Raw genomic sequence first — 17,431 nt, 5'->3', positions numbered from 1 at the left:
TCATGCATATTTTGGCGTCGCCCCATGGCCTGGCTGCCTTCGCTTGTCTGAGTCTTTTGAAATTCCTGCATGTTCGCCCCAGATTAAGCCTAGTGTGTCTCAGGATGTGTGTTCCGTTTTTGTTCTTTCCCCTTAACGCTCCCTGTGCAACGTGTCTGGGGGGAGGAGGGCAGGACTGAGAGCGGAGGGAGGGGCAGAGGCGAGGAGCTGTCCCCCTTGCACGTTTCCAATCGTATTACGTGAACAAATAGCGGAGGGGTGGCCGGCCGAACGGGGCTTGTGTAACTTTGCAAACGTGCCAGAAAGTTTAAAATCTCTCCTCCTTGCTTCACTCCAGACACTGCCGGCTCGCAGAGCCGCCCGCACCGCTCCCCATCGCCTTCCAGAGCACTGGGAAAGAGGAAAGAGGCGGGTGCCACGTCCCAGCAGCTGCCTTGACTGGAGGAGGGTCTGCAGCCCACCCTCGGCACTGCTTGGTGGGGCTAAGATACTCGCGCTCCACTGCCTGCCGGGTTGAAGATTTCTCCCTCTCTCACGTGACTTGAACCCCGTTTTTCTTTTCTCTGAGCTACGTCCTCCTGGAGTGGGGGCTATCGGGGAAAGGGAATGATGCACTTCGCCTGGACCACGCTCCTGCTGGGGCCCCTGCAGCTCTGCTCGCTCGTGCGTTGCGCCCCGCCGGCCACGGGCCAGCAGCAGCCCCCTCGCGAACCTCCGGCGGCTCCTGGAGCCTGGAGCCAGAGGATCCAATGGGAGAACAACGGGCAGGTGTTCAGTTTGCTGAGCCAGGGCTCACAATACCAGCCGCAGCGCCGACGGGACCCAGGCGCCACCGCCCAGGGCGCCGCCAACGCGGCTGCCTTGCAGCCGCGCACGCCGATCCTGCTGCTCCGCAACAACCGCACCGCAGCGACTCGGGCGCGGACAGCTGCCTCTTCGGGAGCCGCTGCTGGCCTCCCCGGGCCCGCAGCCCGCCACTGGTTCCAAGCTGGCTACTCGTCGTCCGGGACCCACGACGCTGGTGCCTTGCGCACGAGGAACCGGACTGCACCAGCAGAGCGCCCAGCGCTCAGTAACTTGAGGCCCCCTAGTCGAGTGGACGGCATGGTGGGTGATGACCCATACAACCCTTACAAGTACTCCGACGACAACCCCTATTACAACTACTACGACACGTACGAAAGGCCCCGGCCTGGGAGCAGGTACCGGCCAGGGTATGGCACAGGCTACTTCCAGTACGGTAAGCACAAGTCGTGGAAACCACCGCGCACCCCTTCCCCTAAGTAGCTGGTGGCCCCCCGACGTGGCTGCCAGGGCGCGGCAGGCCCTAGTTCCCGCAGATCTGATCCCTCCCCCTGCGCCTGCACAAGCAGCCCTGGAATCTGGTGCAAACCACGCGCCTGGCCCCTCCTGCTTCCTTTCTACATTGCTTTGTAGCCTGGGGCATCCCCTTTCTCCTGCTACCCGCAGCCACTCACAGACAAGCAGTCCGGTTGGGCAAAGGATGAGGAGCAAGGGGTAGGGAGATACCAGTTGCCAGGGTAGGGGGCGCAGGGTTGTCTCACTGCTGTGCCCATCGTCTGCTCTCCTTTAGGTCTCCCGGACCTGGTGCCAGATCCCTACTATATCCAGGCTTCCACATACGTGCAAAAGGTGTCCATGTACAACCTGAGATGCGCTGCGGAGGAAAACTGCTTGGCCAGGTACTAGCTGGGATATCAGCGGCCTGGCTGCCTGGTCTGGGTTCCAGGGGCAGATCAGGTGCCTGATTCTAACCACTCTTGTTCCTGCGGACAAGAGTTAGGAAGTGGTACAAGAGCGGGGAAGTAGGACTTCATCTCCTGGGCATGCTGACCTGGATGGAGAGTTAAAATTTTGAAGATTTCCATGGGTTCTCTGTGGGTTCTCTTTCAAACTGAAGCACAAAATTCAAGATCCTTCAGCTTTGGAGCTAGCTGTTTCCTATAACTTTCTATTAAACTGTACAAAACGTGAAAAATTTTTGTAATTGAAGAGTTTGTCAATATTCCCTCAAAAGACTGGGGAGCTAATTTGCCATTGTGGAAAGCTTTCTTTCTTTCTTTCTTTCTTTTTTTTTTCCATCAGTCCTAAAATAAAATCATAGCAATTCTGGGAGTGGATTTCCCTGAGTATACTGTTGGGAAGCCAGCAGAGGGAGCAAAAGAACGTTTTGATAGGTCTCAACAATTTTTTACAGTGTGAAATAAGGTCATCAATAGTATTTGAATGTATTTTCATACAAAATATATTATAAGAAACATAGTAATATTTATTTGTATATTTCTCTCGCTTTGACCCTTTATAACTCTTAGGCTAAAGGAAGAGAAGAAATTGAAGCTCATCATTTTCATTCTTGAGTCTTGCATCACTCACACCATTGCACTCCCAATATTATTATAGTAATGCTGTTGTTTTGAAGATGGTGAAGTTAAAAAATTATCTATCTAATGTGGGTGTATTGTTTTAGAATTATTTCCCCACTTTACATCTTAGTTAATTATTCAAGAAATATATTGTTAGATTAAAAATTATTAACAAGTAAATATGATTTTTAAAAAATCTGGGCTAATTACCACCTCAGTTTTTCACTCATTCATGTGGTTAAACTTGAAATGATTATAAAGTTTACATTATCATATGTAAATTTTTTTATAGTCTGTGAGCACTTTTTTAGGATTTTATTTATTTTTAGAGAGAGGAAGGGAGGGAGAAAGAGAGGGAAAGAAACATCAAGGTGTGGTTGCCTCTTGTGAGCCCCCTACTGGGGACCTGGCCCACAACCCAGGCATGTGCCCTGACTGGGAATCCAACTGGCAACCCTTTGGTCCACAGGCTGGCACTCTGTCCACTGAGCCACACTAGCCAAGGCTCACACGTAAATTTTAATGCTAATTCTATTATCTTTTTACATTTAAACTGAGGATTTCCATAGTTGTCATTCATTTTACCCATTCATTCAACACATATTCACAGAGCTCTACTTGCCAGGCATTGTTCTAGGATCTGGAGATTCAGCAATAGTTAAAATAAGCAAAATGCCCTGGTCTCTTGGATTGATAGTCTAGTATGGGGAGTAAGGGAGTCAGCATTATATATTGAAAAAGGTTTTGTTTGTTCCTTTGTCTTTAGTTAATAGTTTGTGAAAATGTTTCTTTTTTCAAAATGACAGCTCAGCATACAGGGTGGATGTCAGAGATTATGATCACAGGGTGCTGCTAAGATTTCCCCAAAGAGTGAAAAATCAAGGGACATCAGATTTCTTACCAAGCCGACCAAGATATTCCTGGGAATGGCACAGCTGTCACCAGTAAGTAGGTGGGCCTCCTGGGTACTTTTGAGTTGCTTTATCATTTTTCAAATGATTCTTATACAAACCAAAGGGAGAAAACTGCTGTTATTTACATCTAAAATTTTTCTGTGTATTGACATAATCAGTAGAGTGTGTCTTTAAGATAAAATGTCAATTACTACATCCTGTTATCTTTCAAATCAGAAACTCTAAATCCAGCTTATTAAAACTGTTGGTAGTATACAGCAGTTGGCTTTGCTGGAATCTTACTCCAATATATTGCAAGTGAGATTGATTTTTTAAAAAAAGCCCTCTGCAGCCAAGATATCAACCTATAGTTGGTTTGCCTCTGACAGCATATAATAAAGACCATAAATTGTTATCAAAAGTGTTCAAACACCTTCTCAAGGAAAGGTGTCCAGGGGTGTCCAACCCACGGACTGCAGGCCACATGCAGCCCACAATGGCCATGAATGCAGCCCAACACAAAATTGTAAATTTTCTTAAAACCTTATTTTTGCTTGTCAGTTTTCATTAGTGTTTGTGTAATTAATTTGTGGCCAAAGACAACTCTTCTTCCAGTGTGGCCCCGAGACACCAAAAGGTTGGACACCCCTGAATCTACTCCATGAGCTGAGAGGGACCTTTCTCCGTCTTTTAAAAGACCTGAATCAGCACAACTGCTTGTTCTGTCCTAACTTTAAAAGATTTTCACATTAGGTTATTCTATAATTCACCTTGATAAATTGCCCAGGTGTTTATTGCCAGGCTATCCTGATGTGTGCCCTTGAACTTCCTGCAGTTCGAGCCATTTCCTCTACTCTCCTTAATGTGCGAAGAGGAAACTCAGCACCTGCTCTTTAATGAAATGATAGCAGTAGATAATGAGTGCTTAATCTGCTAATAGAACAGAATTATTTTATTTCCAAATAAAAGTTTATACTAGTTTAACAATAATGGTGAAAAAAACATGCCATTTTTTCTCTTTTGCATTTTAGTGGTGATTTTAAATCTATAAAAACTCAGTGTTTAAAAATCTCACAGAAACCTTCCAATAGTCATGTACTCTTCTTTTTTGGAATGAAACATGAGTAGTGGCAGCCAAGACAAATATACTAGAGAACATATGGCAAGTGTCACGTAAACACAGATAATTTATTGTCTATTTCTATTTAATATTTGAAGGTAAAACAGGGTATAATAGAAAAGCAAGATACTCCAAATAAGTCTACCCCCACCAAGTTGCAAAGTTAGAAGCTTAGCATTTTGATAGATTTCTAGATTTCTGACCCTGGGTTGGGATGGGAGGGAATCTAGCATGAATCTGGCTTTAAGATAAACTTCATTGCAATCTTAATGTGCAAACAAATGTGTGAGGCAGCCAGAGTCATCTCCAATTCTCACCACTTTTCCTCTATGTGTCACTGACCACTCTCTCTGTGTTGTGTGGAATGTCAGACATTACCACAGCATGGATGAGTTCAGCCACTATGACCTGCTCGATGCGAACACCCAGAGGAGAGTGGCCGAAGGCCACAAAGCAAGTTTCTGTCTTGAGGACACGTCCTGTGACTACGGCTACCACAGGCGATTTGCATGCACTGCACACACACAGGTAGGTTGGCATCATCGGATCAGGAATCTTCAGGCTTCGGAGAGAAAACAGAGTGGTCTTCATTTTCTTTCCTCCTCCCTGTCATTTACAAACTGTTTCATTTTGGGGGTCATCTAGTCAAGATGGAAAATAACTGGGAAAGGACAAGTGATGGCTTGATGATCCAAGTTATTTTGAAAGTATTTCATCATCACAGAAGGTCCCTGCATGCTCATTGTGTTCCACAATCGAAAGCAACCCTTTACCCTCTGAAAAAATCTGAATGGTTTCCAATATCTGCACTTACTCTGTATTCCTTAGCAGGCTTAGTAAATAACTATAGAAAAGATACGTGTTTTCTCACCTGCAAAACAATTCCTTCCTCCACCTATTAAGCTAAAAAATAGGATACCCAGTGCTGGTGGTTGCAGAAGGAGAGAAAATAGGTTTCTAAAAAAGCACTTTTGAAAACTGTCTCTTTTAATCATGCAAATAAAAGCAGAAGGATACAATTTCTTTCTTCATGCATATATATTTAAACCTACAGTATAATTGATGTCAGATGTTCCTGGGATGGATTTTTAAAAATCATGCTGAACTAAGCAGTTTGCATGTCTTATAATGGGAAAATCTGTGTCAGTTAAAAACCATGCCAGTATTTCCATAAGAAACTCTAATTTGTAAAAGGACATTATAATTTTACTCCAGCCAAACTCCTGGCAAGGAGTAGTGAATGTATATAACTCAGGGCACACGGGAATCAGCTGCTGGCACCTGGGGAAGCAGATTGCAGGGCTGTAGCAGGAAGCTTTTTGGTGACCTAAATGTTCACTGTTGCTTCTTTCTCTGGGCTTAGAACATCAGCATAATTGGAAGGAGGGGGGAAGGTTCAATAAGTGCCCTGAAGCAGCACTTACTCTTCAGGTAAAAGAAGATGTAATCTACCCACATAGGACACACATGTGCATATAGAAATTCCCTTTTTCACTCAGTGATCTCCAAGTCCCACAGCCACTGTCTGTGCAGGGACTGGGAGTTTATGCCCGTCATTCAGAACGAGGTATTCTGGACAGCTCACTGCTGACGCTCTTGAACACAGGGCTACAGGTATCTACAGCACTTCTAGTCCCTGATTCTCAGAGTAACCCCACTTCATTTTATATGGTAGCTTTCCTGTTTATCACCCTCCATTTATGTCCTATTTAACTATTTTTCACCAGGCCTTATATTACAAGTGATTGGTGTTTTTGTGTTTTTCACTTTGCTGCTTCATTCAAAGAAAACAGTAATTCGCCCAGAGACCCAATGCTCAGATTAGTTGTTTTACAATGATTAAATGTATCTAAATATGAAACTAGATATAACTTATATTTATACCTTCATACAACTCTTAGGTAACAAATTTACATATTAAACATACACAAAACTAGAAACTGTCATATTAACCTTATTAATTTAATGTAACAAATGGTTGTGTTTTGCTAAAACTAAATAGCTAATTTTGACAGCCTCAGGTAGGTTCTACATTTAATCTGTTTTTAAAGTATGACTCTGAATATATGAAATACCTGTTTGCTTAATGGCCTTAAAAAACACCCATTTGTGTCTGCTAGTGCAGATAATCAAAGCTCATACATAACTTCTGCTGCTGAATTATCCTGGGGTGCCAATTTCAGCATGCTTTGAAGCCCTTTTGCTCACTTAAAAGTAAGACCCACACTGTGGTGCTATTTAAACCTGTATTAAAGAGGCGTCTAATCCAGTGAATCCTTATAATGCCACAAATTTAGTAGTAGTGGTAGCAACAGTAACAATGACCTAACAGTGATTATTTATTATGTGCCAGAATCAGAATTACATGCTGAAATCAGAAGCCAAAAATTATTCATTACATATTTACTCCTCAACATAGTGTTAATGTGTTGGTACAAAGGAAGGTGGGGATATGGTTCCCAATGCTGTGGCACAGGTAGTTTGGGTGTGACCTGTGTGTGCCATATTGTGTGCCATCTGAGAGCACGATTCTCCCTGTTTCTCCCTGAATCAGGTTATACCCAAACCAGCATTGTTTAGAACATGCTTAGATGATTTTGCCATCTTAAGCACCAAAGCAGACTTGGATGCTGAAATTAAATGGCAGTATTGAGTTAAAATGATTCTAGCATATGCTTTTTAATTTACTTGAGATTACCATTAGAATGAAAATACAACAGTAGAACTAATGGAATTGAGAAGATATCTACAGGCTTCAATTTGAACAAACTTCTCCAGACTAAAGCTTTCCTGAGAGCAAGGACCGTATCTCATTGGTATTCTTCTCTCAGCCTGTAGGAGTCAATCATTTACTTAGTGAAGTGAACAGCAAGTGCAGTGAGGTGGGATTCAAACACTGAGACATACATTCATCCCTTTAATTCAACAAAATAATTCAGTGACAATATGAGAGAGAGTACAGTGTTGTGGTTGAGATCAGAGACTCGATCTGATTGCCTAAGAGCAAAAGCAACTCAGCCACTTACAAGCTGTGTAACCTTCCATGAGTTATTTGACCCCACGGTGCCTCAGACCCCTTATTTGTAAAACAAGGATAATAACAGCACCTACCTCATGTAGTTCTGGGAACTGAATTCAGGTATGTGACATGTTTAAAGTTATTCCTGGCACATAACACATAGTTACTGTTAGCTACATAGTTAGATATATAGTATGATGACACTTCAGAGAAGAAAAGGATAATGCTATAAAAGCTATACCCACAAAAAAGTATCACGGGCAGAGTACAGGAAGGTAATTTCCCAAAGGGGAAGTTGGGGAAGGTTGTATGTACTGAGAAGATGACACTTGAGCTGAATTGATTATTACGTGGCCTTTATTCTTGAACTGCCGATAGTTTAGAATTTTTGTGGAGGCCTACTTTGTCCCTTGAGATTGATTTGTGACACTTAAAAGGCTAGATGTACTACTACTTATATTAGTCCTGTATTTTTTTTAGCTGGAGGTGCTATAAGGCTGAGTAACATATACTTCTCAAGGGAGATGCAATATAAGTATAGTTTTTTGTCAGACTCTTGTAAGTACTAACTTAAAATTTAATTTGCAAATAATAAGCATATTCTTTAGCATGCTCTAACAATATACCATCTTTTTAAACTTTTTATTTTATTTGTTCTAGGGGTTGAGTCCTGGCTGTTATGATACATATAATGCAGACATAGACTGCCAGTGGATTGATATTACAGATGTAGCACCTGGAAACTACATTCTCAAGGTAGAAACCTTTGAAAATATGTACCTGTAATTTATTTTGATTGCAATTCAACAGAACTCTTCCTCCTGGCTCAAATGTTAAATAATCATGGACCTGAAAGCAATTATATATCCTCTAGAATGATTTCTAAATGATCCTAGATGTATGAAAAAAATTCTTATTTTAAAGAACTTGAGGAAAAAATATACAGCCTCTCTCCAACACCTTTCCAAAGTGTAAGCACTTGCCTAACTTGACCCTCCCCGCACAGAGAGTTGAAGCGTGCTAGCCCTGTGAAAACAGGAAGACACTAACTAGTAAACACTGCTGATGGAGTCTGAAATGTGGATGATGTTTGCATTGCCTAGGTCAGTGTGAACCCCAGCTACCTGGTGCCTGAGTCGGACTATTCCAACAACGTCGTGCGCTGTGACATTCGCTACACGGGACATCATGCGTATGCCTCAGGCTGCACGATTTCACCGTGAGTCTTATTTGCCTAGCTAAGTGATCCTCTTTCACAGAGTGTTCAGTTCATCAACAGGCATTACACAGGATGTGTCTGTTTCTACTACTACTGTAGCCTCTTTACAGTAGGCTGCTACTGTAAACTAGGCCAAAGGAAGAGAATGGTAGAGTCTGCACTACTGTACACTTAGAGCTGATCTGTTTTTGGTACTGCTAAGGAAAGGAAATATATTCAGGTTTTTAGCATCCTAAAGCTTAGTTTTGAAGACAAGACATACACACAGAACACATTGTTTACCCAAAAAGCCCGTGTGGAGGCCGAATATGTAAAATATGCAATCTGCAGTGTGGGTGACCCTGTGGGAGCCCAAACAGTGGGTTTCCTGCTCCTGCCAAACAGTCCACGAAGGAGCGCTGAAGAAATTCCTAGAGTTCTTCAGAGTCCATTCTGAAAAATCACTGCCTTAAAGTATGCAACTTAAGAGATCAGACTGCCTGTTCTGTAGAAATCAGGAGTTCACATATTCAAGTTCTAGAACAAGTACTAGGGAAATATTCCTCAAAAGGAGGGAATGTGTGGAGGTGCCTTCATAATTTTCCTAGTCCTGAAACCCTTCTGTGAATGAAATCTTAGATAGAATCCCAGCACATTAATATTCACAGGGGAGGTGTGTTGATGTAAATACTTAAAAGAAAGCTGAGTAGGTTTCCTGCTTGTCTGTCTGTTCCACCTCGATCCCTCAGCACTGCCTGCTCTAGTATTGCTGGGTTATATGTTTCAACTACATCTGCCCCCTGGGAATCACACCTTCCAAACAATGGGAACGCCATTGCAGTGATGCTGACCACAGTCAGCTTGGTTTGATGTTAGAGAGGCACCAATGCCTCTGCAGCATGCATAACAGGTACACTAGCAAGTCATACTTAATAGCAGTTTCTCCCTAATATACAAACCAGGGATCAGTTTGGCTGCACATAAACCTGTAGTTTGTAGGTTGCCCCAAGACCACTTACACCTAGTTGTTCAGGTTCTACCTTTCCCCTGGGCTGCTGGCTGAGGGAAATGGGCTTAAAGCAGCCCGTGGTCCATTCAGAGAGCCATGTAGTGTGGCCTGGGCTGCATTCACCTCTCAGGGGTGCCTTTTCCTTATTCCCATAAATGCCTGTGCTCTACAAGCATCATCACAGCATTAAAGATAAATGAAGCTTTTAATTGCAAAGGAACAGCATAGGGAAAAAGAGGTAATTATTCTCTGAACATGCCCACAATACAGAAAACCTGGATGGGTTTATGACCCATATTGTATAGAGTTGATCATAGTATAACTGTAAACTCCCAGAACATCAGTGTAATTCGGGCTACAATAAATAAAAAATAAATGGATTAATTTCTCTTAATTTTTATAGTTCCTTAATTTCTTCACTCATTATTTATTCACTGGTACTCACATTTGTACTGTGTGTTTATTGAGGTCCTACACTACATATTAGAGAGTAATGCAAAGATAAATGATTCCTGACCCTGGAATGCTCCCTTGTAGCCTTATTACAATAATTCCAATTAATTGCCTGTGACTCTCTGTGTTTAATGTCTGTCTCCTGCTGTATCCCATCATGGCTGGGACCTAGCCTTCTGTCTGCCATGTAGCCATTGCCAGGTGTAGGTCTGCCACCGTGTAATTTAGCCTCTTCTTCAATACCTGATTAATAGATAAATTACCTTGTCTTTAGGAATTTAGAATTGAAAGGGTGAGAGGGGTAAGATAAAATGCAGTGGGACCAGGGCCTCTGTTATAATAAGTTAGGTGACTCCCAGGTACGACTGCTGACCTTGCTCTAGGACTAAGTCTAGAAAACTGGCTCTGTGGGCACAGTCTGTCTCACTTTAATCAGTAGAACCTATTGAATTGGATGTTGCCAGATATTTTGAGCAAATAAAAATTGTTATATTGCTCTAGCCTAGAGTTGACTTTTTTTTTTAACCAGTTGCCACTGAGTGTAATTGAACTGCAAGAGTGGTTGAGGTAGAATTTTAATAAATATTGATCAGATGAAAATATGAAAAAGTTTAATGACCCATAGTTAGTGGTTTGTAATAAACTAAGATCACACTTATCTATGAGCAGGAAGTAATGGGAGAAGTGCAGAAACCTGGACTTGAGAAAGAAACTATCATGTTCAGGGTGACTGTCTTTTATGTTTGGACTTTCACTTCTTGTCTCCCTTGCTAGGGCTCAGAGTTCCCTGGCTGAGGGTCAGGAGTAGCTTTAGCACAGCACTTGAAGTGGGTCTTGAAGGCTGAGGAGGATTGCACTGGGGAGAGTTAAGCAAGAGCATGCTGGAAGGAATCAACATCACTGACACCTATGTGGCAGGAAGAAATTGCAGGACGTGTTTAGAAAAACAAGTGTTCTAGTTTGGCTGAAACATGTTTCGTGGAGTTAAGATTTAGGCAAAAAAGATGGAGAAGTAAGCTGGGACCAGATCAAAGAGCACTGAGGAGCAAGTTAAAAAGCTGGAACTTCATTTTGGAGGTGATGCAGTCTTTACAGTTTCTTGGATGGGGAGTGTACCTTGCCTAAAGTTATATGGTCAGTCTGGTGACTCTGTAAGCAAGAGCACGTGTGACTCCCTCCATAATGTTATTGTTGTTTTTTTTTTTTAATCTTAAAGACATATCACCTCTCAGTTCACTGATATTTTTCATGTTAAGGAAATATCTGAGAGTATTCTCTGGGTGTGAACACACCATCCAGTGAGAAAGTGTGTGCCTTTATTTCTCTTCTCCCTCATTCTCCTCCCTGTAAATAAGACATAAGGACCAGCTGACTCTGTGGCCCAGTTCAGCTCCACGATGCTACAAATACATTCTTTTCTCACAGAAATTAGTGTTTGGAAGTTTATGGTTTATGATTTGGACTAAGTATATTCTTACTTCCTTTACATAGGGATCTATGATCATAATATAAATACACTAATATTTGATTTATTGGTTTTGATCCTGTCCATAAAGTCTTGCCCATTAATGCCTCACAGTATATCCCAAATCATGCTGGGAACAGACTAATGAAGCCGCCATGACCCTGCTCCTTGGCACACACGCCACACTTGCTCCATGGAGTGAACTTACCCAGGCAGGGCTGCGGATCTGATGAGTTCTGCTGTGTTCCTGATTATTTCAGTGGATGTTTCTTTTAACGATAGACATCAAGTCTGTAGGCATCAGGGATACACTTTCTGCTACTGACACAGTTACTTTCTTTAAATCAGTATTAAGATCACCCTGATTGGTGTGGCTTAGTAGGTTGGGCATTGTCCCACAAACCCAGACGTTGCCAGTTTGATTCCTGATCAGGGCACATGCCTGGGTTGTGGGCACCAGGTCCCTGGTTGGGGGTGTGCAAGGGGCAACTGATCAATGTTTCTCTCTCTGTATTTCTCCCTTCATTCTCTTCTCTTTAAAAATAAATAAAATCTTTAAATCAGTACTAAAGTCAAGTATTAATGGTAAATTTCAGAAGGTGACCATTGCTTAGGTGGAGGGAAATGACATCTCAATTTTTTAAAAGGTTGACTTCAAACTTGTCTACTGTGTTCATTTATAAAATATCAGGTTAATAATTTCTCTTATTTTGTTTTTTAATATAGGTATTAAAAAGCAAGCCAAGACTCCCAATGGATAAATCAGTGCCTGGTGTTCTGAAGTGGGAAAAAATAGATAAACTTCAGTAGGATTTATGTATTTTGGAAAAAGGGAACTTTCTGTTCAACAAAGGAATTTTTGTTTGTTTTATAATAGTACATAACTGGATTTTGAACATTTAAATTGGCATTATTTGGAAACATTTTAATATGATTCACATTATTTTGTGAATTAACATAATGTTTCAATTATGTAGTTGCACACTTGGCTCTTTCAAAGAAATCCAAATTTCTTATGCTCTTTTTGAAATTATAATACAGAAAGGAAAATAATATTTCGATGAATGAGCCAAAATTACTTTGAACTGGTAATTTTCTAAAGTACTGAAATTTCAGTGAACCACAATAATAACTGGCTTATATATGTCCTGGCATAGAACAATTAGAAATGAGGCTCCTACTGTTTAAATAGATATGGACACATTTGGTGCTGAGAAAGGAACAAACACATTACCATTGGTATCAAGAAGTATTACTATATAGCAGAGAAATGGCAATATATGTATTCAGATAGTTACATCCCTATATAAAATTTATGTTTACAGTTTTAAATTAGTAGACACACTCCTTTCTTTCTGTCAAGTGTACAATTTCATTCTGACTTAAGTCAGCCTTTGTTTCGGAACAAATTAAGTAATTGAGCTGCCAAGCTCCTCTCTGCCATTTGTTGATGCTCCCTCTACTCTCTAGTTTTCCTATGGGCAGAGAACTTTTAAGTGGCATCCTTGAAATTACCATTCTGGGGGACTGGTAGACATAGCACAACTGTGTCAAAGGGAAGTCATTCTGCTAACAAATGTAATACATCCAAAGATGCACAATTAAGTATATTGAAATATTAGCCAAAATTCTTTCCTTATTGACATAAAATAAAAATCATACAAACAAGTCCCTCAAACCACAACTGTCTGTCAAATACTTTTTAAAAATTAATGAAAAACATCTTTAAAAATTAATGAAAAATTTTCAAATTTTCTACATTTTTTAATGTTTAGGTTTAAGAAGATGAATGCTAGAAAATGTTAAGTTATCCAGAATGCAAGACATAATATGTGTGGATTCAGGAAGGTTATCCTAGGTCTGCCAGGAGTCAGTCATACATGTTTGTGTATGTGTCTGAAATACAATCCAAATTAGGAAAGCACACAGCATTACACACTTGAGGAGTTGGTGAATAAGGGAAAAAATTCTGCAAAACCAAGGACTGTGCTGCATAATGAGACAGCTGTGATTTTATTTTAAACTGTGAAACCATGTGCTACAACAGAATTTGGAGAATTTCTCTTTTTCCTAAATTCAAAAAGTACAGAAAAAAACCAAATCACATGTTTAAGTTAGTGGTGCTTAAGAAGTTTTCCTACATTAACAAGTATTAAAATCTTAAGGAAGGTACTTCAAGTGCAAGGACACATGAGGTAGAACTTTAAAAATGAGTTGGCATCCCTGTACTATATATATGTCATGGAATTGTAAAGTCAACAAGGTTCCACACTCACTTGGTGCCCAGCAGGGGGAGAGGAGCTAGAAACGGACAGTCACTGAGGGGTGGATAACAGAGGACCACATAACCCACATGCGCCAGGGCACACACTTACCAACAGAGAATACAGACAGCTTAATAGAGACCCAGAACTTTCACTGAGCTCTTATCTGAGCTATGGGATAGCTTCTTTGATGTACCTCTTTGCCTTAAGTTTCTTTTTAGTTTTAAGATGGTAGAATGATCCTTTCTTTTAAATTGTAATCTTTTCAAATATTTTAATATGCTTAAAAAAACAACAGAAAACTACTGTCAGTATTAATGCTGAGCCACAATGGCATCTACAGATTTAAGATCTATAGTTTCATCAAGATTCTTACCCCTTATATTACAAACTAGCCAATACCATGGCCTTTGGATACATATGAGATGACACATTTATCATTCATTGAGCTCTCCATCTGTCCATCCATCATCATTTGAGGGCCTAATATATGTCAGGCACTCACGTGCTAGGCATTAGGATATAAAAAGGATTATTCCTAACCTCAAGTATTAAAAATGTCATTATTACCCTTTAGGTTCACTTTATTTCATTTTAACAACTATAAGTACATGTCTAAAAAATTTTATTTTAAGCACTATTGTTTTTCATGACCATATTTTATTTTAAAAATAAGTTAATAATTAATGGTTATATGCATGTATGTTACTAATAATTAAAAATATTTCCAATCCCTGAAATGTCTGCCTTTTAAATATAACATGTCCTACTTGGTTGATTTTGAAAAAAAGTTTCAATTAGGAAGCTAAAGATTCTCACTTATTCCTTATGTAAACATTCTTCCCCCTCAATCACCCCTAAACACTCCCAAATTACTCACAAGTATTGATTTAACACTTAGTATGTTTGAACTTCAAAGGATTGCTTCTCTGAATAACCACAAAAACTCACAGAAAATGACTAGGTGGTAAAACTTATCCATTAATAAAATAAACAATCCAAGCTTACCAAACTCTAAAAAAGAAATAGCAGAAAAGATACAAAGAATGTTGAGTACTAGCTTTGAAACTAATAAAGACTGTGAAAAAGATGGGCTAAATAGGAAAGTAATTTAGTGAGTCTTCTACATGCCATATTAGTGGCCTCATAATTATCCAGACCACAGTCTGGATTTAAAGATATCTTGACCTCGGAGACTAGGATTCAGTCTCTCAACAGTACCATAGCATATGAATCTACATCTTGACTATATCCAGGAAATCTATATTTTTGCATAATTTTATTCACAATTTCAATCGCTAGGCAATATTTGTAATAATGAACATAAATTTTTCTCTTTGAAACCTCATAGAATAACCACATTCATAAACATTTCCAATATTGAGATTCTAGAGGAATTGCAGTTTATTAAAATTATCATGGCACTGAGAATTTATCTTTAGCAAATTGTGTAAAAATATAGAATTTCTGGTCAGAAGATATTTTATTTTAAAAGTAACTTGTTCTGATACTAACAGTATAGTAACTGATAAGTAAAAATCACCCCTTTTCTATATATTTTTTATATTTAGAATTCATATTCACAGTTAATATATTCAAACAACAGCTATATTTCATTTTCAGCTGCCAAAAGTACTGGGCCACTTCTAAAACTTCCAGCATTTCATTTATCCATGAAGCCAAAATGGTGCTGAATTATTTCAACTTGAATGTAAAAGTGCTGTCTTAGTTCACAGGACTTAAACATTTAATTAATATATAACTGCTGGCTACTAACTACATGGCATGTCGTTTGGTATTGCAATACTTTTAATGAAGTTTTAGTCTCTTCCAAATTTTTCAGGAATCTTACTTGTAAAACATCTGTAACTTTTTTAAGAGCTCTTACTCTAAAATGCCCAGACACTGGCTTTATATTCTTTACACTCTCACGTTCTCTTTTGTATGCTTATACTATGAGTGCAAAATTATGAAAATACCTTGAATAAATGATTTCAAGTATCCTAAGTGGTCATTTGTTGTTACATATAAGTCCATGACATGAATTTCACTTTAGGGTAACATCTTAAAGCCATGTATGTGGTTGGTGGTTTTGCTTAGTTGCCTTTTGTATTAATGCATTATTTAATAAGCTCATATGACTTAAAACTTGTGTATGATGGATTAAAAAAAATCTAGCTGATGTTTTAAAAAAGAAACTACCTGAATGTATCCTAAGTTTTATCACCATCACCAGCCAGTTCAAGGACACAGAGCAGGCAGGCATTGTGAGAACAACCACACTCTGTTTTAATTAGGATTTATAAGAGATATGCATAAACATATATATACTGAGGGGGCACATCCATCTCAGGCTACTAACTATTTATACAAAGAGAAGTACTGCTGTCACAGTACTCCTTATTTAAACGTGTATCAGATTAGCCTGGAAGTTGGTAACCTGAGAGAACAAACCAGGCCCAAACTGTGGACAAGTGTTTTTTGGGGGGAGTGGGGCAGGGGGACACCTCACAAAATTAACCCACAAAACAATGCACCTTTAAAGAGCTCTTGCAGGTAAAATAGATGTAAGGCTTGTGGCTGGCAGCTTGCAGATTTGAGTAGAACAGCAAGCAGTGCATGCAGTGATACTTGAAACCACCGATTCCTGCTTCCTTACCTGCTTGGGGCAAAGTATCTGACTCTGCTTTCCTTATTAATGCAAACAACAATTTCTTTAGTCCCACAAGTGTTCAAGCACTGTTCATTATTAGCTTATTAACCAAAGATGGGGAGGGCAGGTCATTCTTTCCCATCAGAAAACTTAACTGCCTATGTTATTCACTTATTAATATTTCTAATCCTTGTCACAGATATTAGTAGAAGACTATTAACACACAGGTTGAATAAACCATTTTCATTTTAGTAATTTTCAGCCTAAACAAAACTCTTGCGCCATACCTCTTTTTGACTTGAATAAGTAAAATATTTACACAGAATTAGGAGAATATTTATTTCTTCCAGTATGTGCTGAGGAATTCTAGTTTCAAAAACAGTAAAAAAAAAAAAAATCCCGTATTAAGGCCCTGGCCAGTGTGGCTCAGTTGGTTAGAGCATCGTCCCATGGACCAAAATGTCACAGTTTTGATTCCTGGTCAGGGCACATACCCAGGATGTGGAATCAACCTCTGTCTGGGGTGCATATGAACAGGAAACCAATCAAGGTCTCTCTCACATTGATGTCTCTGTCCCCCCACCTGCCTCCCCGCCCCCTGCCCCACTTCCTCTCTCTCTAAAGCAATGGAAGAAAAAATGTCCTTGGCAGAGGATTAAAAAAAAGAATCCCATATTAAATTAAGTATGGGAAATGTTATCTCTATGGCAGATACTCACAATATATATTACCATGTTAGAACATTCTGAGAAGACCTGTAGTAAAGAAACCACTTTATCTTTGTTATCTAGTGTTTCTCAGATTTGTTTTGCCATAAATAACTTTTTAATAGCACTCACTAAACTGCTTTTTTTCATAGAAAGCTCCGGGATATGTCATATTAAGTAATTATCAATTCATAAATGAGATTATTTGAAGATTACTTAAGACAAATGTATAACAGTGGCAGCATTTGAGTGGGAGGAGACAGATA

The 17,431-nt window shown here is 39.8% G+C and overlaps 1 protein-coding gene across 2 annotated transcripts; it reads left to right on the top strand.

The window, feature by feature from the left end:
• The first annotated feature begins 258 nt into the window (after positions 1 to 258).
• LOX (lysyl oxidase) lies at positions 259 to 15,808 on the top strand. Of its 2 annotated transcripts, XM_045838081.1 has the most exons (7): positions 259 to 1,240; positions 1,595 to 1,703; positions 3,191 to 3,328; positions 4,769 to 4,925; positions 8,077 to 8,172; positions 8,520 to 8,635; positions 12,268 to 15,808. In XM_045838081.1, the coding sequence occupies exons 1-7, from the start codon at positions 607 to 609 to the stop codon at positions 12,272 to 12,274; spliced, it is 1,257 nt and encodes a 418-aa protein (XP_045694037.1). In that variant the 5' UTR covers positions 259 to 606; the 3' UTR covers positions 12,275 to 15,808. The 2 variants fall into 2 exon arrangements, with proteins under 2 accessions (XP_045694037.1, XP_045694038.1); XM_045838082.1 differs by lacking the exon at positions 12,268 to 15,808 and having other exon boundaries at positions 8,520 to 8,639.
• Positions 15,809 to 17,431: the final 1,623 nt, after the last annotated feature.

Source organism: Phyllostomus hastatus, unplaced genomic scaffold, assembly GCF_019186645.2.
Source record: "Phyllostomus hastatus isolate PE091 unplaced genomic scaffold, TTU_PhHast_1.1 phas_contig_254, whole genome shotgun sequence".
NCBI classification, from domain to species: Eukaryota; Metazoa; Chordata; class Mammalia; order Chiroptera; family Phyllostomidae; genus Phyllostomus; species Phyllostomus hastatus.
The sequence above is the reverse complement of the archived record's forward strand: the minus strand, read 5'-3'. Positions and strand labels throughout refer to the sequence as shown.

Bases quoted from the DNA above. Each gene is read 5' to 3' on its own strand.
- LOX (XM_045838081.1), top strand. From the start codon at position 607: ATGATGCACTTCGCCTGGACCACGCTCCTGCTGGGGCCCCTGCAGCTC. The intron at 1,704-3,190 runs GTACTAGCTGGG...TCAAAATGACAG, and splicing joins GAGGAAAACTGCTTGGCCAG to CTCAGCATACAGGGTGGATG. The intron at 4,926-8,076 runs GTAGGTTGGCAT...TATTTGTTCTAG, and splicing joins CATGCACTGCACACACACAG to GGGTTGAGTCCTGGCTGTTA.